A 23,794-nucleotide genomic window follows, 5' to 3' on the forward strand; every position below is an offset into this window, starting at 1 on the left:
GGTTTGGTGGCCCTGTGCAGGTGCACAGCTTGCACATGCCTAAGGCCGACCCTGATAGCAGCCCAGAAGAAAAGCTGGCATTCACAGGTCTGAGGGCCAGGATTTTGGATGAAAAAAAAAATCTGTTTCCCAAATATCGTAAGTCATTTGAATTCAAAACCAGGCTGAGTAGCAGAGAAAGCCTTAGGATTCATTTGGAGGTGTACACCTGCACCACCAGACACCATGGAGTTGAGTGAGAAAGGATGGGTCATCAGATGATGGTGGTGCACAACCAGTTTCTTAACTGGCAGCCTTGAACAAGCTTCCAACCTAGAAAGGCTTCTGCCATTCGCATCAAGCCAGCAAAAGAGATGTTTTTTTTCCGTGGCAGGAACAAGTGGGATTTGCTGGGGTTGGGTGGAATGGGGAATACAAACCCCGTATCTGGGGAAGTATTCAGCCCACTGGCATCCTGAAGCTCTTCATACCAGTTTTCTTCATCATACTGGAGAACATACTGGGGTATCATTGTCTGAATCCATGCCACAAACATTACGTAAAGTCTGGGCCCTACCATGTGCTATGGGAAAAGTATCAGGATCCAAAATGCCCAAAGGCTGCATATGGTTTTTGAGCCGGGAACGAGCTTATCCGAGGTGGATTCTGCTTTGAGTCCTATATCACTATATACAGCATATCCTGCTCTGGTGTCCTAGGCGTCATTGCAGAACGTTTCAGTGCAAGGGATGATACCAGTACTTAAGTTTGCATTGTAGCTGGTGCTAAACTCAAAGCTGATCCATGGGGCACAGATGGCAATGAGTTCGTACATGCCAACGGAGTCCGACTAGAGACGCCTCAGGACCTTTGGATGCAAAAGGAAGATGGTTAAATGCCAAATATATGCAGCATGGTCGCTCTAAAGGCCACTACTTACATCAACATTGCCAGCAGACCTGGATATCAGAGTATGCCTGGACCAAGCTCTGAATCTGCTCTGATAGATATCTAAGTGAAAATGGGAGGCATGTTGTGCCGTCGAGTCAGAGTGTGGCAGGAAGGGCAGATTTCCTCTTTGACTTTTTATGGGTTTTTTTTACTTCCACTTCAACCAAGACAATGATGTGTCGCAGAAAAGTAGCCTTCCTTTCAACTTTGACCCACAACTTAGTGAAGTCTTCTTCTATTTGGCAACTTAAAAGCTTGGCCTCCCACTCCCATGCGGCCTTTGGGTTAATTTGGGCCCAGTCGTTGAAGGCCTTGGAGTAGTGGTCTGACCCCAGGCACCACAAATGTACTTTGTGAGGGTCTGACAAAGGCAGCAGTTTGCAACTGCACCCACATGGTTTAGACCCTGTTATAAGGGGTGACATTTTCCCTGGTCCAGTGGATAATTAAAAAAAAAATGGCTTGATCAAAAGACCAAGAAGCAGCTCCGGATCTGCACCTGGAGTAGAGGAAATAAAGAAACTAGTCAGCACAGATGAGCTTATATTCAGCAGCACCAGTCACTTGCAAATTGAACAATGATGGTGCAGAGCTGTATGATGCCACCTGACACACAGTGGTGCTGCTGTGCAAAAGTTCTGAGATCCATTTTGGCACATTGGGAATATTGAAAAGGTGAGAAATCTATGGATAGAAGTTTCTATCAAAGTCGTATACAGGTTATTTGGCTTTGAGGGAGTTTTCTTTTCTGGGTCGAGCAGGCTATCCCTTTCTACTCCTTTGCTCGAATCTGAACCTGATCTCTTTTCAAAGTTGAGTAAGAGTCTGAAGGTTTGCCCTCTATGGTGTGTTTCGATTTGAGAGGCTCACATGGTTTTATCCCCCTTCCAATTGCTTGTGGACTGAGGTTTTTGGCTTGGTTTCACTGCCAATCTGTAGCAGCCTGCTTCGTGTCCTTTGTTGTCTTTTTCACCACCGACTTTCACACGTAGGTATTTGGTCTCCTCTGCATCTGATCCTTCCCGCTGCCCCACATCCAGTTCTTCAAGCACCTTTCTGCCATTCTACAACCCAAGACCCTTAAAGGAGCCTCACTTGGATTGTATCAGAGTAAAGTGCTCACCTTTGTTTCTCCTGAAGTATACCATTTCGACTTTAAGGATATCCTCGCACATCTATACCCTTCAGAGTTGTGGTCCGTGGGTAGGGTATGTCTTTGGCGGCACTTAAAACAGAATCTAAAGCAAGTATTTCCCATCTCTGGAAGAAACTACCACTCCCCACTATCCCCTGATTGCACATTCTCCAACCCAGGAGTTTTCTTTTTTTTTATGTGGGAAGGGTCTCTTGAATAAAGAGGATGGAATGGTATGTTACAGTCATTAACATATGGTACTTTTTCATCACTCTGACTCCTACACAATGCGGGGGATATAAAATGATTTGATAGTAACAGCTGAACCAACAAAGGGCACCTTGAAGGAAGGGAAAACATGTGGAAAAAACATAGCATAAGAATATCCTTCATTTTTATCTTCTGTTCCTTTAACAATCCCTAAAAAGCATAAATCCTCAATGGAAACTACAATGACTTGGGACAAGCAGCTTAGGAAAATATTCATTGTATACTTTTATTTAAATAGAAGTGTAAAATAAACGCTCCACGTTTTTTGCCAAAACATTAATTCTCTGTCAAAAAGTGTTTCTCTTTGTTCTCCTTTATACAAGATTAAAAGACAAGATAACGCCTTTAATGTTTTGGGGGAGAGAGAATATACAAGAAAATATCTTTAGACGAGGCTTTCCAATCAAAATATTTCTGTATTCAACATGAGATACGACAATAGAAACAAACCAAAAACAGTAAAAGAAAAAAATTAAGATTTCTTTCAAACATAAATAACTGAGATACAGTATAGGCAGTAGGGCTCATGCTGATGGCTAGCAAAGTAACAATTTTAGACCTACCTGGAACAAAAATCTATTATGTACAAAAGTTAAGGACTGCTGCAAACCATTGCATTACTCTTGGTTTTCCCACCTCTCTGATATAAAATCTTGATTTATTCATGTATATCCTAAATTATATATTACTACCTCAGAGGTAAGAATAGTAGCTATATACATATGTATCTATAATCCACCACAGGGATAAGATACTGTACCCATCTGCCAAGGTTGCCCAAAAAACCTTCAGTGTCAAGAAGTTAGGACATTCAGAAATATTTCAATAAATATGCAACAATCTTGTCTTACAATCATTTAGCCAAGCATTTTTCCTCATGCTCCAAACTTCAAGATCACAGTACATAGAATCCAAAAGCATAAGGACTAGAAGGACTTCCAATGCAGTGCTGGATCTTACGTTCATAGTACCAACGCATTTCATAGTCCATCGGCTAGGTTCCTTCATGCATTAATTTTGTTATTGCACAATACATGAGGACCATAGAGCTCTTCGAGGCTAAAAACAAACACAAAAGAATTCTTGACAATTTTCCCTCCCTCACCTGCATCAATACAGAAGCACTAATAAAAACATATCCATTGCATGGAGTGAGCCAGCAATCAGCATGCGCCCACAATGCACACTAGTAAAAATGCAGTAAAAAGGAAGAAGTCTTCATTTCTTTAAGTCACTTCCAGTCAAGGTTAAAGTTCAAAGACTGAATGATCAAAGTGCACTGTAATTCAGTAGGACTATTTTCTTTTCAGAGCATCACTGATGGCATCAACATGTGTCATCTAAAAGAAAAATACATTTGATGTTAAAATTATACCAGGAAATTATTAAACATTCATGATAATGTAGTTCATTATTTTAGATTATCAAGTCATTCCGATTGTTTAAGTAAGGCACACATTTCGCAACATCTCCCTGTATCCACCATTATATAGCAACTTGCATCCAGGGCACCTGCCATCAAGGGATAACCTGAAATTTCCCACTGTGGAGTAGAGTCCACAACACATAGAATTTCTGCTTAGATAGAGATTTACCATCTTTAAAAAGAGAAAGTTAACACAACATTGCAAAATGTTATGAAAACTATGAGTGAATCTCCAGAAGGCAAATTATTAGAGTACTATTGTTAAAGTAAGGAACTACCATACAGGATCATAGCCGGGTGTTCCATTTAATCATGAGCAAATGAACATACATCACTTGGGCATATATTACTTTCAGTGCATCCCAGATATATATTTTTTTTTGTGATTTTTTTTTTTTTAAGTGAACAGTTAGTCACCAACATTACTGGGTTATTCAACATTAGTACATCTTTAACTTCCCTGCGGGAGAATGTAAATAGAGCTCCCTGTCCCCTCCCTTCTAACCGCCCTCGAAGGGGGCGAAGTGAAAAAATAAGGGCTTGGTGGTCTCTGCGAATCTCACTGTAACCTCTGATAGGACCTCCATGCAGTCTATATTTCTTGGGGTAACCCTCCCCTCATAGACCCCCTTGTCTGCCAGCATACACTATTCCATGTCTTGTTAGGAATATGCTACTTACCAGTATGCATCTGTTCTTGGCATGAAGGGCTGCTGACATTCATATCTGTGCATAGATCGCCGCCTAGTGTTGGGTCCGGATGATTGCACATTGTTGTCCTGGAAGAGTCTTCGAAGTATCACGAGATAGGTGGCTCCTCCCCTGGACTACAGTGCGCATGGGCATCCTCTCCATCCCCAGATTGTTTTTCGCCATTGTGGCAGAGATGGAGTGTAATATTGAAAATGATGACCATGCCTGAAAATGCTTCTGAGAGCTGCAGCTGCGACAGGCACCGGGGAGGAGGGTGGACGATATGAATGTCATCAGCCCTTCATGCCAAGAACAGATGAATACTGGTAAGTAGCATATTCCGTTCGAGGCATGAGGGCTGCTGAATTCATATCTGTGCATAGAATAAATAGCAGTCCCCTCCTTACTGGCGGGTGCCCGTGCCAGCTGCAGCAGTCTGAAAGAGAGTTCTGAGAACAGCCTGACCTACAGCAGCTTGCTGTTTGGAGTGTACATCTACGCAGTAGTGTTTGGTAAATGTATGTATGGTGGTCCATGTGGCTGCTCTACATATGTCCTCTAGAGGAATATTACCCAGGAACGCCATGGAAGCCCCTAACTTGCGTGTGAAATGCGCTCTTGGGGGAACTGTTAATGTGCGCTTAGCTTTTTGATAACAGATCTGGATACATTTAACAATCCACCTGGCTATACCGGACTTTGAGATAGGGTTGCCTTTATGTTGTGGAGAGAATGCAATGAAGAGTTGTTTAGTTTTCCGAAAGTCTTTTGTCCTGTCAATGTAATACAGGAGAGCTCTTCTGACATCTAAGGTGTGCAGTGCTCTGTCTGCCACCGAATCTGGATTAGGGAAGAAAACTGGCAGTTCTATATTTTGGTTAAGGTGGAACTGCGAAACCACCTTTGGCAGGAATTTAGGGTTGGTGCGAAGCACCACTCTATTTGCATGAATTTGCAGGTAAGGTTCCTGAATCGTGAGAGCTTGCAGTTCACTGACCCTTCGCAGCGATGTAATAGCTACTAGGAAGGCCACCTTCCAGGTGAGGAACTGTATTTCACAGGAATGGAGCGGCTCAAAGGGCGGCCCCATGAGTCGAGTGAGAACGACATTTAAGTTCCAGACAGGTGAAGGGGGGTGTCTAGGAGGGATCACCCTTTTAAGTCCTTCTAGGAAGGCTTTAATGGCTGGTACCCTGAAAACTGAAAGGTGCTGCCTGTTCTGTAGGTAAGCGGCTATGGCCGCCAGATGGATCCTGATGGAACTGTACGCCAGGTTGCATTGGTACAGATGCAATAAGTAACAGATGATGTTTTGTGTAGACACGTCCAACGGATCAATGTTGTTGTTGGAGCAGTAAATAACGAACCGCTTCCATTTGGCTGCATAGCAGGCCCTGATAGTCGGTCGTCTTGCCTCCTTGATGATGTGCATGCATTCTGGAGGCAAATTAAGGTACCCAAACTCTATGACCTCAGGAGCCAAATCGCAAGGTTCAACTGATTGGGATCTGGGTGCTGAATGTCGCCATGGCTCTGCGTGAGGAGGTTGGGAGTGAGGCGCAGCCGCTGGTGAGGCACCACTGAAAGTTCCAGGAACGTGGTGTACCAAGCCTGCCGTGCCCATGTTGGAGCAACCAGGATGAGTGTCATTGAGTGTTGTCGCAGTTTGCGCGCCACCAGAGGTATGAGGGGGGCTGGCGGAAAAGCGTACGCAAATCTGCCTGACCAGTTCATCCATATCGCATTGCCCTGAGACTGTGGGTGTGAGAACCTGGCGGCGAAGTTTGGGCATTTTGCGTTCTCGCTTGTGGCGAAGAGGTCGATGTCCGGATGACCCCACTGTTGGAAGTACGGGCGGAGAACAGACGGGTGGATCTCCCACTCGTGCATTTGATGACTGTGCCTGCTGAGCAGGTCCGCCATCTGGTTGTCGACACCCGGGAGATGCTCCGCCAAGAGGAAGATGTTCCGCTGAATGGCCCACTTCCATATGCTCTGGGCTAGGTGAGACAGCTGCGGGGAGTGCGTGCCTCCCTGCTTCTGGATGTAATACATGGCGGTCATGTTGTCCGTCCGGACTAACACGACCTTGCTGCACAGGTGCAGCTTGAACGCCTTCAGTGCCATGAAGATTGCCATGAGTTCCAACACATTGATATGCATCCGTTGCTGTTGTGCAGTCCATAGTCCCTGCACTGTGTGGTGGAGGACATGCGCTCCCCAACCCTGGAGAGATGCGTCCGTCGTCAGTACTATTTGTGGGACAGGCTCTTGGAACGGTCGGCCCCTGCAAAGGTTTTGTGGGTTCCACCAATGCAGAGAGTTGTAAGCCCGACCGGTCACCAACACTAGGTCCTGTAGACGACCATGAGCCTGATTCCACTGACGGGCTAAGCATTCTTGAAGGGGTCGCATGTGCAGCCTCGCGTGCGGGACAATGAATATGCAGGATGCCATCATGCCGATCAGTTGCATGAAAACTTGCGCCGGGAGGGACCGCTGAGGCTGGAACCTCCGGATGAGCGCTTGCATGCTGTTGACCCTGGCCGTGTTGGGCTGCGCCGTGGCTGACTGGGTGTTTATCGTCGCCCCTAGGTACTGCTGGACATGTGATGGCTGCAGGTGAGACTTTGCATAGTTGAGAGAGAAGCCCAGACTGTGAAGGAGATGAATAGTTCGTGACATGTCTTGGCCGCACTGCTCGGCAGATTTGGCCTGCACGAGCCAGTCGTCCAGGTAGGGGTACACGTGAACACCTTCTCTGCGAAGGTGTGCTGCCACAGTCGCTAAGCACTTGGTGAAAACTCTGGGAGCAGTAGTGACCCCGAACAGCAGAACCTTGAATTGGTAATGCTGACCGTTGATGGTGAACCTGAGATACTTTTTGTGACTTGGGTGAATGGGAATGTGGAAATACGCATCCTTGAGGTCCAGGGTGGCCAGGAAGTCGCCCTGACGGAGCAGTGGCAGGACTTGTTGTAAAGTTAGCATGTGAAAGTGCTCTGAAAGGATGTATTGGTTGAGGGGTCTGAGGTCTAGAATGGGCCTGAGGGACCCGTCCTTTTTTGGAATCAAGAAGTACAGGGAGTAAACCCCTGCACCCCTTTCGTCGGCAGGCACGAGTTCTATGGCTCCTTTTTGCAGCATGGAGAGTACTTCTTGCTGCAATAAGAGCAAGTGCTCTGCGGACATAGGACGGCTCCTTGGTGGTATGTTGGGGGGGGTGGAGGTTAGCTCTAGACAATAGCCGTAACGGATAAGTTGTCTCACCCACCTGTCTGTTGTGATGTTCCAGAGTGGCAGGAATTGTTGGAGTCTCCCCCCGACGGGTGTTAGATGGTCGGGGGGCAGTGACATGAAGTCACTGTTTGTTGGGAGTGGAGGGCCTGGCGTTGTTATTGCCGCGGCCTCTCCCCTTTGGCATTGTTCCCACGGTAACCACCTCTGGTGTTCTTATTGTATGTAGATTGCGTGTTGCCCTTGGCGTACTGCGAATGCTGTTGAGCCTGTCCTCTTGTTGCTCCCCTGTTACCGGAGCGACGAAAGGAATTGCCCCGAAACTGCTGTGACTGGAGAGCCCCCATGGATTTCGCGGTCTCAGTGTCTTTCTTCATCTTCTCAAGTGTAGTGTCAACTTCGGGGCCAAACAGGAAGTCCGGATTAACCGGCTGATTGAGGATAGTTGTTTGGACCTCGGCTTTAAACCCGGAGATGCGCAGCCATGCATGGCGGCGAAGCATCACGCTAGTATTGACTGCCCTTGCTGCAGTGTCTGCTACATCCAGTGCGCATTTGATGGACGCATTGGAGACTTGTTTACCCTCTTGAATAACCATCTCAGCTGCCTCTCTGTACAGGTCAGGCATGTGCTGCATCAATTGTTCTAGGGTGTCGTAGTGCGCCCTGTCGTACCTAGCCAACAGGGCCTGTGTATTGGCTATTCTCCAAATGTTAGCGGCCTGCGCCGCCACCCGCTTCCCAGATGCCTCAAAGATCTTTGACTCTTTGTCCGGAGGGGGAGCGTCACCAGTAGATTGAGAATTAGCACGTTTGCGCGCATTAGCCACCACAAGGGAGTCCAATGGGAGCTGGCCTTTGATGTAGGTTGGGTCCACTGGAGCAGGCCTATATTTTTTGTCGATCCGGGGATTGATAACCCTGGCTTTAGTAGGCTCCTTGAAAATGGCAGGGGCATGCTTGAGGACTCCTTTAAGCATAGGCAAAGTCTTGGTGGTACGTTCAGAAATGGAGAAGGTATCAAACAAGAAGTCCTCTTCCACTGGCTCAGCATGCATCTCAACGTCATGGTTGAGGGCAGCACGCTCCAGCAAGGCATTGAACGCAGTAGTGTCCTCAGTTGGTGAAGGTTTCACGACGTAGGACTGAGAGTCTGGAGCGGAGTGGGGGTCATCAGGGTCATCGCCTTGATCTCCTGCTCCAGACCATTGATTGGAGACCTCTTGATCAGTGTCAGTATTATAGGAGAAACCCATTTGACTAAAGTCTGCATTTATGTCCTCCTCACTCTGTGTAGGAGAGTGAACATGTGAGTAGTCCTGTTCCACAAGGACCGGAGAGGTGGTGGAGACCCTCTTTTGTTTGAGGGGAATTTTGTAACCCTCCAAGGGACGGTCAGGCGCAAGCTTCCGTTTGAGGACGGTAAGCTTGCCTGACTCCGAGTCAATATACATTTTTGCCTGGTCGTCATAAGAAGATTCCTGATAGACGAGCCGTGCCTGGGAGGACACTGTCTCAGTGGACACTTGTAGTTGCTTCGGACGGGCTGTGGGCGGAAGGCCAAACTTAAGCGGCGTCGAGGCCGCGTGCTTCGATCCCGAAGCGCCTGTTCCGGTTTTCTTCGACGCCTGAATAGGCCTCTCACTGGACCGCGTCGAATCGAGCTCCCGGCGCGGTGCGCCTCCATCCTGGGGCGTCGACGACAAAGTCGGGGCGTCCTTGGCAGTGGCTTCGACCCTTTTAGCCAGCCCAGCCTTGAGACCCGAGAGGGGCGGCTGCAAGGCCTTTTTCAGCGTAGGTTCCTTGCCCTTCCCGCCATCTTTTGCCGATGACGCGGGCGCCGAGGCCGTCGAGGCGACGCTCTTGTTGACTGTGCCCTGCTTCGAAGGCCCAGCTTTGGCGCCGACAGGAATCTTCGGCGCCGAAAGGGCGTCGACAGCCTTCGAGGAGGTCTTCGACGTCGAACCGACCACCATCTTGAGCAGTTTCGGTTTCGATTTTGGCTCAGTCTGTTTCGGTTTCGATTTTGCAGAATCGACCGATGGCTCCTTCGAAAGGGTCGTAGCCTGGCCATGACGCGGGGCTGTAGACCTCGAGGATGGATCTTGGCTAAGGCCTTTTGGCGATGCCTCGACCGGAGCCAGAGTGGGCTGATTGGCAATGGTAGGCCCCGTGGGCGGACTCGGTTCTCCACCGGAGTCGTCATCAACGGCCGCGAGGGCCTGATCGTCGTCCCCTACCTCGACGACGCTCGTGTCGTGGGCGAAGTCCTCATCTGGGTCGTCCACCTCGAAGTTGGAGTTGTGTTCCGACGCCGGTTCCGACATCTCCTCGGGAGCGTCGTCTTCAACCTCTTCATCGTCTTGGAAGAGTTCATCGTCCCCGGCATCGAAGATGTTTTCAGGTGCTGGGGTTGACCGCTGGGCCGACTGCCTCGCCGCGCGTCGAAGTTTGATCGTTTTCTTCGAGCGGAACCTGGAGCAGGCGAAACATTTGGACTCGTCGTGGTCGGGGGACAACAGGGTGTACATCTAAGTTCGAATATTTCGAATTACAAACGGGGCACCGCTTAAACGGCGTCCTTTCCATCGTCGATGTAGTCAGGGCCTGTGTAGTCGAGAGAATCTTCTTTCGACGCCGATCGAAGAACCGAAAGGGCCAGGCACCGAACGATACAATACCGACGCTAAGAAGGCCTTTTGGCCTTAGAAATCGAAAGAGTATAAGTTATTTAACTGGAGTTAAGATTAGACATCCGAACCCAATGGCGGAAAAAAACAATCTGGGGATGGAGAGGATGCCCATGCGCACTGTAGTCCAGGGGAGGAGCCACCTATCTCGTGATACTTCGAAGACTCTTCCAGGACAACAATGTGCAATCATCCGGACCCAACACTAGGCGGCGATCTATGCACAGATATGAATTCAGCAGCCCTCATGCCTCGAACACTTTCGTTATATTCTGCAGTACACCGGTCTCCCGTCAACTAGCATTGTTGCACTTTCCCACTGCCAGACTTCGTGACAGCCATGGTTTAAAGTATTTAGGTGCTTTCTCAGCCCAATATATCTTTAGTACAAGCATTTGGTAGTTGGTTATATTGACAGTTCTATCACGGGGTCCACGACTTTCTCCAGTTCTGCCAATATCGTTCTGTACCTTTGGCCATTCCCAAAGAATGTGAAGGAACGAGCCTTCTTGGCCAGAGCACATTCCTAAAATCTTTACTCACTCTGCTAAGTAGTAATACATTGACCTCAATTACAAGAAAGCTCTTTTATTTAGCTACTACACAAAGCCATTTAAAAAACCCAATCAACTACCAACATGTATTTTGACAAGTATGATCACAATGGATCTAAACCTAACTAATGGCTTTGTTACCACTTGTCAAAGCATACATATGATAAACTCAGCTCCGTCTGAATTTCAAGAAAGGCACAACATCTCCTTCATCCTAGCTTGCATTTTAAATACACTCCACCCACAAAAGAAATGTAAATGTTTAGCTTTTTACAGGTTAAGAGCTTCAATACAGTTAATTTAAACAGGCTTTTAAGCACACATCGAGTTTAGGGTTAGTAAAACTGTGATAAATGTGCACTCTTTAAATGTCCACCACAATAAGAAGCTACTCCAATAACCTTGGCTGTCTGAGAAATACGTCCTGAAATATTGGGTTAAACCTGCTCATCCAATGGTGCTCACGTAATAAACGTCATTTTCAAACTTTAGCATTCAGTCACTCCCATGCAGATCTATGCACACTCATCTAGCAACAAGCACCAACTGTACATGATGCTAAAAACGAATGCATGATATAAGAGACACTAATTGCAAAAGCATCATATCGAGAAAACAATTTCAAAAGCTATCACTTGGAAGTTACAAATAATGAATAACCTAAATGAAAAACCCAACGAATATTCAATACAATTCAAAATTGTTCAGCAAAAGCTCTGCATTCAAATTCGCATAACCCAATAGTCCACGGTCGAGACAGCCCTCATCCTCTCCAACAGTACCAAAAGACCAGCACTGTGGTACACCTCAATTCAGATTTTTTCATCTTTGGAACATTAACTCATTTCAGAGCTATCCCTCATATTCTGGTGCCCTCTTTTTGAGCCACACAAGTACGATATCTCTAAGAGTTATTGACCTTGCACAAATAACATTTTTTCTAAATAACCTGTATTTTTTCTGACTGAAATTCCAATGATAGATTCGAGCTACTGAATCCATACTAGAAGACTGTGTAGCCAAATGGTAACTGCACCGGAACTTTCACCTGACTGACTTGTTTAATAAGGATACAGCATACATTACCAAACATACTCTCCTAAATTGATCTCTGGTTGCAACCTTCTCTTTGATTATCGGAATAATATGGATTTCACACAGTGATTTTTCCATGTATCTTTTCCACGTTGGCATTGCAATGCCACCTACTCTGTCAGTTTCCCTTTTTTTTATTTTTACTTTTAAGCCTCAAAATGATATGCCATTTTATATAGTGCGGACATGACCGGAAGGCATCAGTTCGCTTTATAAAAAGAGGGTTGGTTACAGTGGTTTGCAGCTTTAGTAATTAAAAATGAGGACGTTTACAGCAGTAGATGAGTAAAGGAGTTACCAAAAGACACCGTTACCGAGACAATATGTACAGGACATACACAGTTACGGCATCGATTTGGATGGTGGGGTCATGTAACAAAGCTAGTTCAGATCACAGTGAAAAGCGTAATTATGTCTGATCAAGGGTGATTAACCAAGATATCTGCTTTTCGAAGGTGAATAGGCAGGAGGTCAGGCAGAGGGAGAGGGCGTAGAGTTCCAGATTCTAGTGGCATTATTTGTCTGATGGCCAGACCTAGTATTTCCAAAAATGTACATACAGAGTGGTGGTTTGGTCAGCCTCTTCTCGATAATTGGATGGCTTTGCTGTCTATCTCACGTACCTGCTCCTGTCTCAATAGCTTTTATCACTATTCTTGTGTGTCTTCCAAACAGCATTTAGGCATCAGTGTTCTGACCAGATGGTGCATCCTTGCAGTGCTGTACCTTGCACTGCTGTGCCTCTTTGCCTGATCTCTCTTTCTCCCTCTTTCTCCCTACTCTCTTCCCTTATAACTTCCCTTATAACTTTAGGAGCACCAAGTGTCCTCTTGCTCTCCTTAAGCTGTCTTCTTTAAAAAAGAAAAAAGGGTTTTGGCACCTGCTGCATTGTCTGCAGACAGCCATCTTGAAATGGTTTTGAGAACATTGCAAGAAGGCTGTCCACCCTTGACCGGCAGGCATTTCCCTATTGGTTAAAAGAAATCCCATTCAAAGATGGCCACAGTGGTTGCACACATCCCTGGTGGCCATCTTGGAGCGGGATATGTTGAAATAGGACTGTGCATTCAAGATGTACATGCATCCAAGGTGATCATCTTTTTATGTGTTTTGAGCTATTTAACAAAATGCCTTTCCACGATAGCAGTCATCACTGTGTGCACATCCACAGCAGCCATCTTGGAATTAAATTTTGTTAAAATAAAACAAAGTTTACCAAAGATGACTGTCAATGAAGTACGCATCTACAGTGGGCCTCTTTTTCATGCATTTGGTTTTATTTAATTGAAATGTGGTTCCTTCGGATAGATACCTCTTTCTGCAGATTCCTCACCTTAGGAGTACCAAACCAATGCTCTCTGGAAGAAGGGAAGGAGTAGTTTCTGTCCTGTAACTCCAGTTCTGTACTAGGGGTATCTCTGTTATACTCATAAATTAGTGAATAGTCCCCCCCATGTGCGTGGACCCCGGAGCAATCAAAAATAATCTCTAAAGTTGTCAAAAAATTGCAGAACTGCGAAGACACTTAAGAGAGAATTTAAATACAGATAATGTAGCCTATATTCACAGGCTACACTGTCCAGTACTTCAACTAGAAATTCCACCAAAAAACCACACAAACAGCACAGCTTGCCCAGTTTACTCCACAGAGAAACTTGCCTCTACCAGCAAAAGCCTCTGGAATGATAGAGAGGAAGATATGGACAGACAAGCCCCATTGGCTGCCAATATGTGGCTCAAACAGGATACTGTGCCTTTAAGAAAACTTTCCAGAACTCTCTCAGTATCCCAGAATGCCCAGGAGGTCCCTTTTACGTTCTTTTTGAAGGCGTAACACGCCAGACCTGTAGCATTCCTTACATGAATATCTTTCTCCACCGGGGAGGAGGGCGGGCGCTTATGACTATAACAGAGATACCCCTACTACAAAACTGGAGTTACAGGACAGAAACTACTCCTTCTGTAGTAGGGGATCTCTGTGTATAGTCATAATCTAGTGAATAGAATGGCAAGCCCATCCCCACACCAAAGCATCAGCGGAGAAACAAGACATAACACCACTATTGTGCGAACAGATTTCGCAGCGAAGCCTGCCCAACCTGAGCGTCTGTCCTGGCATCAGTGTCCTGGCATCAGTGTCCCGACAGTAATGCTTAGCAAAGGTATGGACCGACTTCCAAGTGGCCGCCTTGCAGATTTCTGCAATTGGAACATTATGTAGCAAAGCAGTCGTGGCAGCTTTGCCCCTGGTGGAATGAGCCTTAGGTTTACCTCCTACGGTCTTATTAGCTTTTTGGTAACACAATTGTATACAGGACACAATCCACCTAGAAATGGACTGTTTGGAGGTAGCAAGACCGGTCCTGACTGATCCATAATTGATAAACAATTGGTCTGACCTACGAATATCTTTGGTTATATCCAGATATAATTTCAACACCTTCCTAACATCCAGGGAATGCAAAGACCTTTCCGCTGGAGATGAAGGATTCTAAAAAAACGTAGGCAAAGTTATGGTCTGGTTGACATGAAAATCAGAAATAACCTTGGGAAGAAATTTAGGGTGAATACGCATAACCACCTTAGCAGCATAAAATACAGTATAAGGTTCTTGGCAACACAACGCCTGAATTTCACTCACCCTGCGGGCCGATGTAATGGCCACGAGGAACGCCGCCTTCCAGGACAGGTGCCGCAACGAAGCCTTATGAATAGGTTCGAAAGGCTCCTTCATCAATCTGGACAGCACCACATTCAATTCCCATGAAGGCGAAGGAAGCCAGACAGGAAGGAATACTTTTTTCAAGCCTTCCAAAAAATCCTTGATCACAGGGATCTGGAAGAAGGAAGTCTGTGAAGGGCATTTCCTGTAGGCAGTCAATGCAGCGAGATGAACCTTAATGGAATGGAAATTAAGGCCAGACTGCGCCAAATGTAGAAGATAAGGAAGGATGACATCCTCCTTACACGTCGTAGGGTCATAGTTCCTGGACTTGCACCAGATACAGAATCTCTTCCACTTGTAAGCATAGGAATTCCTAGTGGAAGGTCGCTTAGCCTCCTTCAGTATGTCCATACAATCTTCGGGCAGATTCAAATGGCTATATTGCACTCAGGAGCCATGCCGCCAAACTCAAAGACGAGAGGTTCGGGTGCACCATCTGTCCCCCGAACTTCGTGAGAAGGTCCGGTCTGCACGGCAACCGTATGTGAGGAAGGAGAGACCGATGAAGCAGGTCCGTGAACCACCACTGTCTGGGCCATTCCGTGGTGATCAATATCATCCGCGCCCTGGACCGGGACAGCTTGATGAGTACCGCCGGAATCAGGGGAATGGGTGGAAAAGTGTACAGAAAGCTGTTCGACCAGTCGATCCATAGGGCATTTCCCAACGTCCCCTGTTGGTAGTACCTGGAGGCGAAGTCTCGGCATTTGCTGTTTTCGGCGGTTGCGAACAGATCTACGTCTGGAATCCCCCACCTTGCGAAGACTTCTCCTAGCACTTTGTCGTTTAGACCCATTCGTGGTTTTCCTGATTCAGTCTGCTCAGTGCGTCCGCCTGAACATTCTGCACACCTGGCAGATGGGTAGCCGTTATCGTCAGTCCTCTGGCCAGAAGCCAGTGCCAGATCGCCTGCACCTCCTGCGACAGAGTGCATGATCTCGAGCCTCCCTGCTTGTTGAGGTAATACATCGTGGTCGTATTGTCCGTCTGTACAAGCAGAGAGTTGGTCTGAAAGGACGGATGAAAGGCCTTCAGTGCCAAGTGAACAGCTCTGACTTTCAGGAAATTGATGTGGTACGTGGACTCCGACGGAGACCACGTCCCTTGAATCTGTAAGTCTCCGGAATGCGCTCCCCAGCCATGGAGAGACGCATCCGTCACGATCGTCTGTGCGGGAATGTCCTTGTGGAAGGGAACCCCTCTTAAGAGATTCTCCGCTGAACACCACCACTTCAGAGACTGAAGAGCATGCAGAGACAGTCGTATCGTGTCGTCCCAAGAACCAGTCCTCTGATCCCACTGATCCTCCAAGCACTCCTGCTGTGGTCTCATGTGCAGCCATGCGTGAGGAGTGAGGAAGATACAAGAGGCCATCGACCCCAGTAGAGAAGACACCGTCCTCACTGTCATATGAGCCTGAGCCTTCCGAAGGAGTGATAACAGTCGCTCCTCCGAAGGAGACACGCTTGCCGACAGCGTATTGATGGAGGCTCCCAAGTTCTGTATGCATTGGACCGGAGTCGGGACAGACTTGGACATGTTGATGTGCAACCCCAGCTTGTTCAATAGAACGCACGTCTTCTGGAAGTGTGCTTGAGCTTCCGAGAAGGAGGCCTTGATCAACCAGTCGTCCAGGTACGGTTAGACAAACACCTTGTTCTTCCGCAGGTGTGCCACTACCACTGCCATGCACTTCGAGAACGTCCGGGGTGCAGACGTCAGCCCGAATGGCAGTACTGTGTATTGATAATGATTGGCGCCGACTTGGAATCGCAGGAACTTCCTCTGTTTCTGTGCAATGGGCACATGGAAGTACGCATTCTGTAGGTCTATAGCACAAAGCCAGTCTCCCTGCTGCAGTGGAGGGTAAATCTGCTGCAACAGCATGCAAAATCTCTCTGCGAATCCACTTGTTTGCTTGCCGCAAGTCCAGAATGGGCCTGAACTCGTTCTTGTCCTTCTTGCGGACCAGAAAGAACCTGGAGTACAGACCTCTTCCCCTTTGAGACAGAGGTACGTCTTCTATCGCCCTTTTCCTTAATAGGATGTCGGCCTCTGCCTGGAGCTCGCGCAGCTGAAACTGCGAGCTCACCAGCAGAATAGCTGGAGGCGGGCTGGTGAACCGAAGACTGTATCCATTGCAAACAATATTCAGCACCCGCTTGTCCGGAGTAATTTTTCTCCACTCTGACAGAAAAAACTGAACGCTTCCCCCCACCGGAGTGGGTAACGGATGTAGGGGAAGTAAACGCTCAGGGCCTAGACCCGGCCGGGCCTTTGGTCGCTGTTGCGGACTGTTGGCCTCCTCTGCGCCTCTGGCGTTTCTGGAAGGGCATCCGGAACTGCTGCTGCTGTTGTTGCCCGGAAGTCTGCTCTCGCCCTCTGCCTGAAGTTCCGAACCGTCTCTGGAATGGGCGGTAGTTCTTCTTCTTCTCAGGCTTCTCTAACCAGACAGCAGTCAGGGTCTCGGCTTCTGCTTTCATACGGGCCATTTCATCATCTGCATGCTTACCGAACAGGGTTTCCCCCGAGAATGGCAGGTTGGCCACCCGCTGTTGTGCCTCTGGCTCGAGTGAGGTGAGGCGAAGCCAAGCGTGACACCGCTGATTGATGCCGTGGCAGTATCCGTGCGCCGCCAGAAGAGATACATCAGCCGCCGCGCTGATGATCTGGTTCGACACCATCATTCCCTCACTTAATATCTCCAGAAAGTCCTCTTTCTTGTCACGAGGGAGGAGCTCAGCGTACTGCTGTAGGGACTCCCATAGGGCACGATCATATCGCCCCAGCAGAGCCCCAGCACTTGCAGCCTTCATGGTGGTAGATGCCGTCCCACAGACCTTTCTGCCTGCCAACGGCTGTCCTTATCGGGCGGTACTGTCGAAGAAGGCGTGGTGGCATGCTGCTTCGTAGCCGCTGTTACAATAAAGGAGTCTGGTGTTGGGTCCATTTGACGAAAATCCGGGTCAGATTCCGGAGCCCGGTATTTCTTGATGAGCCTGGAGGGAGCTGCCTTCGTCACCGCCGGAGTGAGAAACAACTCCTTGGCGGGCTCCTCCAATCCTGGTACCAACGGAAGCAGCGGTCGAGACAAATGCTTCTTGTGAAGCGTCTCGAAGATCACGGACGTCGTAGGTGTTGGCACCGTCACCGTGATCCCTAGCTTAGCCGCACCCCTCAACAGCACTTCCTGGAAGGAGACAATATCGTCGACGGGCGACACCCTCGTCCCTGGAGACTCCGACGGCAAATAATCTCTGGTGGAAGAGCGTGTGCCGGATCTGGATCTGCGCCTCCTGTGGCGTCGTCTAGATCGAGATGACGACCGGCCGCGGCTCCGCGACCTCCCTCTCTGGCCGGAGCGGGAGCACGATCTTCTCGGCCGATCCGCAGGCCTCGCAGGAGCAGGCGATGTCGGCCTAGTCGGGACTCTCGGCTGAGTGATCCCCTTAGGTGGCGTTGGATAACGTGGCAACGAGGCCGTCCTGGGTGGAGGCACCGGTGGAGGGACGAAGGGAAGAGGCGGTGGAAGTTGAGGCGGCGGTGACTAGCGCGGAGTCGGCCCACGAGGCGGTGGTGGAGGTGGGGTTCCGCGGAGGCGGACCCATCGGCAAAGGAGGAGGGGTAGGCGTCCTAGGTTTAGTAGGCGTATACACCACTGAGTACACCGAGCCCGGTGACTTAGTCTTCTTCCTCGGCGACTATGGCGAACCAATCGGCGACCTCCTAGCGTCAGGACTCCTCCTGCGCTTCCTTGGCGTCAAAGAACGTCGCCTCGACTTCGAGGAACGTCTTCTCAACGTCGACCGGTGGCGCCTTCTCGACGTCGACCGGTATCACCTCCTCGACGGCGAACGCCTCCTCGATGGCGAGGAACCCCTCGACGCCGATCTTCTCTTCGCCGACGGCGAACGGCGGGCCTTTTCCTGATGTCGATGACTATGTCGACGACGACGATGCTGTCGACGACGGTCTGTTCAGCTCCCTCGACGCCGAATGTCGACGCCGCTTCTCCCCAGAGCCCCGGGGAGATGGGGAACAGACCGTTGTCATCCCCCTCGACGCCGCAGTTGACGCAATCGACGCTGGCGGAGTATGGAGACGCTTGCTGGCCTTCCGGCCCCTGGGGAGCCTCCCAGAGGCCTCAGCATGGGCAGATGAAGCATGCCCTGACCCACCTTGTGCCTTCTGACGTCTTTCCTCAAGACCGTGGAGCCTGATCTTCATCCTCTATCTCAGGGTCCTGGCAGAGAGGGTTTTGCAGATTTCACACTCCTCTGGGATATGAGAAGAGGGGAGGCCGACTATGCAAAAAGGGGTTTAGTACTTAAACATAAGCACTACACACAAGAAAAAGTGAACAAAAATCACCAAATAAACCCTTGAAAGGGAGAGCTCAATGCTCCAGGGTCCTGCTTGCAGGAGCCGGAAAAAAGAACTGAAAGTAAAAGGGACCTGCTGTGCATTCTGGGATACTGAGAGAGTTCTGGAAAGTTTTCTTAAAGGCACAGTATCCTGTTTGAGCCACATATTGGCAGCCTATAAGGCTTGTCTGTCCATATCTTCCTCTCTATCATTCCAGAGGCTTTTGCTGGTAGAGGCAAGTTTCTCTGTGGAGGAAACTGGGCAAGCTGTGCTTTTTGTGTGGGTTTTTTGGTGGAATTTCTAGTTGAAGTACTGGACAGTGTAGCCTGTGAATATAGGCAGCATTATCGGTCTTTAAATTCTCTCTAAGTGCCTTTGCAGTTCTGCAATTTTTTGACAACTTAAGAGATTATTTTTGATTGTTCCGGGGTCCACGCACATGGGCGGGACTATTCACTAGATTAGGACTATACACAGAGATCCCCCTACTACAGAATTAGTAGTGCCGATTACCCAAGGGAGTCATGTAACACAGCTTTGCCAAAGTATCATTCACTGTGTACTTGTGCTGCAAGGCAGTAATGCCTGGCAAAGGAATGCAAGGATGAGCATTTAACCAGCAGGATATTGGCAACTGGGACACCTCAGGCAAGGGCTATAGAAACAGGCATAGGCCTAGTAGAATGGTTGCAAATGCTCTCTAGGGAATCATTCATGACTAGGGCACAGCTGATCTTAATAAAAAGGATTAATGAAACCATGTGTTTGGCCACTGCCTTCTTGCCCTCCATGCCATAAACAAAGCCCACAAAGAGTTGAGCATCCACAATGTTTTGTCTGGTCAATGTAATGACACCACACATCTGGGGTTCAGTATAAAAACATTCTTCCTCCTCAGTTGGATCTGGAGGCTGGAAGAAAGATGGATGCATAAGGGATGGCCAATATGAAATGCAGATACCACCTTGGCAGGAAGGATTGGCAGGTGTGAAGAACCAACTATGTAGAATACTGAAAAAGGTGAATACACTTAGAGGTTCAGTTTTTTCAACCATAGAAGCTGAATTAATTTGCCACCAGCAATACCGTTATCAAGATCACCATTGGCACAGTGGTTCATGCCTCTACCAAAGGAGGCTAAAACACCTTGGCAGGTTTCATCTTCCTAGGCACCACATACCACTGAGGTGCGGTTTCCCTAGTAATCTGGTCAGTCCTCAGGATTTTGCTCTTGCTGTAATAGCAGCCTAGAAGGTACAGAAGTCATCCTAAGCAGGCCCAGCATAGCCAGACTGAAAGCCTCAAACTCACAGAGTGAGGTGAGTCAATGTCTCAAGTTCCATGTTTATCATCACTGGTATCTCATCTATGAAGAAGAATGAAGGCAGTTTTGAGAGAGGGACAGTTTCCTCAAGGCCCTAAATAGGTATATTTCTAAATCTACATTTAAGTTGGCTCTCTACTTCTAGTAGGTTCCCTGTCCATCTTTATAGGTCCCCCAGGCCATTTCAACTCCTGAAAAGGCCCTTGTATTTGGTGACTGTTGGAACACAGTTGACACTATTTGCTAGAAAAATGCCTGTTATTTCATGAGAGATGTGTTAATAGGCAACTATGGGCCTATCATAATGGAATAGAAATATGTGGTAATTTCCATACCAACGTACCTTTGCATTTCACTACATTGCTCACTCAGGTTTGGCTGAAGATTTTTTCACAAGGGGCCATTGTGCACTAGTATTTTCTAAACATCTATTCTAAGACCGGATTTATGATGGTAATACATCTGCTCATCTCACTGAAACCTACTGTGGAAAGATAATTATTTCTTTATATCACCGTAGTTACAGTAATGTTGCAGTCTTCATTGAGCATTTTTGTTGCAAATGAGTTGTATGTGAACCATTGTGATTGCATGCATATGCAGGGCCCCTGGAATGATGCAGCAGAGAAGCACAAAATTATGCAGAAGGGTTGACTACATTATGCTGCAAGAAAAGGCAAATCATGCAGCATATTTATTTGTAGTAATACTTAACCAGTTTTATTTTTTAGACATGGTAATAGTGCCTGGACAAATATTTCACTTGATTAGTACCAGTTTAGAAACCACAACTAGTAATAAGCACTTAAACATGACAAGTTAATCTGTGCGAAGGGGCATCACATGCTAATTTTAACGTACACCATAGTGAGCTGCATGATTATAGCTCCAGGCAACCTTGCATGCTGGCAAAACATATCAAATCCAATGAGTGTTTATTAGCTCATGAACCATTATATTAGGATTCTAGGATTTTATGATCCGCCATGTGAGCTCTGTCCACTAAGATTACTAGTAAATAAAGAACAAGCACCTCATAGAATCCTAATATAATAGTTCTAGAGCTAGACACTTATTGGATTTGCTGTATTTTCACATCACTGGTGATAACACTCCTAGTCACCATCCCCCACTTTTTGTTCTTAAGAAGGGGATCCGCATTTAATTACCCACTCACATTCACAAAATATGTTTTTTCCACTGCACGTGTTGGGTGATGAATGCCAGCATGCAAGGTTGCCTGTGGATATAACCGTGCAGGTCACTATGGTATGTGCTAAAATTAGTGTGTGATGCACACCGATATATCTTTTCTGACTTGTTCTTTTGGATAACTCTCCCTTCTGTAGTGCATGATGATGTGCGTATAAGAGTATCACAGGTAGGAGTCACTTGGGCACACCTTGGCTGTACTCCCCCACTGTAGTATGTATGAGATATAGGGGACACCCAATAGCACCCTGAAGAATGGCCCAGACCTCTATGCCTCTGTGCGTGGCAGAAACATGTTGGCTTAATGAATGACTGACTAAGACATTCAGGGGCCCAGCTCTGACCTGGATTAATTCCTTCCTAAAAGACCGTACACAGGCAGTCCATCTTGACAAATTCTCTGGCCTCCTTCCTTAGGTACCCCCCCTTACCTTCTTTTTCAATTAAAACACTTGGCATTACTCTTAATCAGCATCTCACACCCCACTCTCAGATTAGCTCAGTCGTCTCCTCCTGTTTCTTTGCTCTCCGCATTATAAGGAAAATTTCTCGTTTTTTTTCCCTCCCCGCCCTAAAACTGATCCTCATGGCTATGGTCCTGTCCCGTCTGGACTACGGGAACATAGTGTACAATGGCTCCCCTGCCTATGCCCTTCGTCGTCTTCAGTTAGTCCAAAATCAGGCTGCCCGCCTGATTTTCGGGCTGCCCAGATCTCATCATACCACCCCGTTATTGAAATCTTTACATTGGCTGCCAATTAAAGAACGGGCCCTCTTCAAGTTGGGTTGTACCACCTTCCAGGCCATTGTGGGGACCGCCCCCGCGTTTATTTCATCGGCAATCACGGTCTATCAACCTAATCGAGAACTTTGCTCTTCCACTAAGTTCTTGCTCTCTGTACCCCGTTTTAAGAAATGCAGATCAGGAGGTCTGAAATTTGCTGTCCTAGCCCCAACTTTTTGGAACTCTCTCCCCCTGCACATTAGATCGATCCCTTCCTACTTTGAATTCCGTAGGGCCCTCAGAACTTTTCTTTTCCTACAAGCTTTCCCTTGCCTGTAATCCTCCCCTTTCACTCTTGGTCTAAGTATCCTTTAGCGCCATGAAACCGCCAGGTATACGCGCGCTTTACAAATTCCTTTAAATTCAAATTCCTTTACATTCAAATTATGCTCTTTAGGTTCCACCATCACTATTGCTTTGAACGTACCTCAGGTCCTCACAAATAAAGGTGATTACTTGGGAACCTTAAGGTATTTTTAATTTGAACTGGATCCCCATTTTGTCCTGTACGTTTTATGTAAGAAGTCCCTCCTCTCGCCAAGTCTTCGTGGAGGTTGAGTCCGCTCTGGTGGCACCATCTTACTAGGGTGGGGAGAGGATTCCTACGATGAAGCACGACACAATATTGTGTGTGAGGCATCCTCTTCCATTAAGGAGGGCTTCTCTTTAGACTACACATGACTTACTGCTTTGGAATCTCTACATCTAACCACAGTTCCCTTGTTCTTTTTATTATTAGTATAGGCAACCAACTTATTTTGTGCTTGTTGTATGGTACTTTGGGACAGTTGGTTTGCCCTAGTCTCCCCCTGATTTTCTCTAGTGGTTTAGGTGGTCAGGATCGTCTTCAGTGTCAAGATGCCTAGTTGGCGCTAAAGGCAAAATTTTGCTTAGGATACCGTGTTCCGGGCAAAAGTCCCTAGTTCCTTTTGCTTTCTTTTCTAATGGAGGGGATTTTTGTTGATTGTGATGCCACAGGTGGAATAGCAGATGATGGGTAATTCAACAAAAGGTTTGATGGGTAAAAGGTTTGTTGGGTGGGTTTTCAGTGACTTTTTTCGTTCAATCATGTGTTTCGTCAACATGTCAGCAGTCCTCCGTCAACAGAGCAGCTGACATTGCCCCAAACAATAGTGCCTTCATTAAGAAGTCAATGAAGGACGAAACTGTTGAAGGAGTCAATATTGAAGATGCTGTGAACTTTGTCTTTTTTGCTACAGAAGACGCCATAAAAGTTGTCTCTTTATCAGGATGAGATGACTTGACAGATGTTTTCAGACTTTTTGTAACATTTCACCTGGGTTTCTCCAGAGGAGGATTCTTTAGTCACCAATTTTGTTTTTGATGGTTCATG

At 47.4% G+C, this 23,794-nt stretch overlaps 1 protein-coding gene across 2 annotated transcripts in view; it reads right to left on the reverse strand.

The window, feature by feature from the left end:
- Positions 1-2,536: 2,536 nt before the first annotated feature.
- Positions 2,537-23,794, reverse strand: part of UBE2W (ubiquitin conjugating enzyme E2 W) — a 199,623-nt gene continuing 178,365 nt past the window's right edge. For both annotated transcript variants that reach the window (XM_086965888.1, XM_086965887.1), the window contains exon 6: positions 2,537-3,675. In XM_086965888.1, coding sequence (XP_086822014.1) covers positions 3,662-3,675 — 14 coding nt within the window. In that variant the 3' untranslated portion in view covers positions 2,537-3,661. The remainder of the gene's footprint in view (positions 3,676-23,794) is intronic.

This window comes from Lissotriton vulgaris, chromosome 4_1, assembly GCF_964263255.1.
Source record: "Lissotriton vulgaris chromosome 4_1, aLisVul1.2, whole genome shotgun sequence".
Classification (NCBI taxonomy): domain Eukaryota; kingdom Metazoa; phylum Chordata; class Amphibia; order Caudata; family Salamandridae; genus Lissotriton; species Lissotriton vulgaris.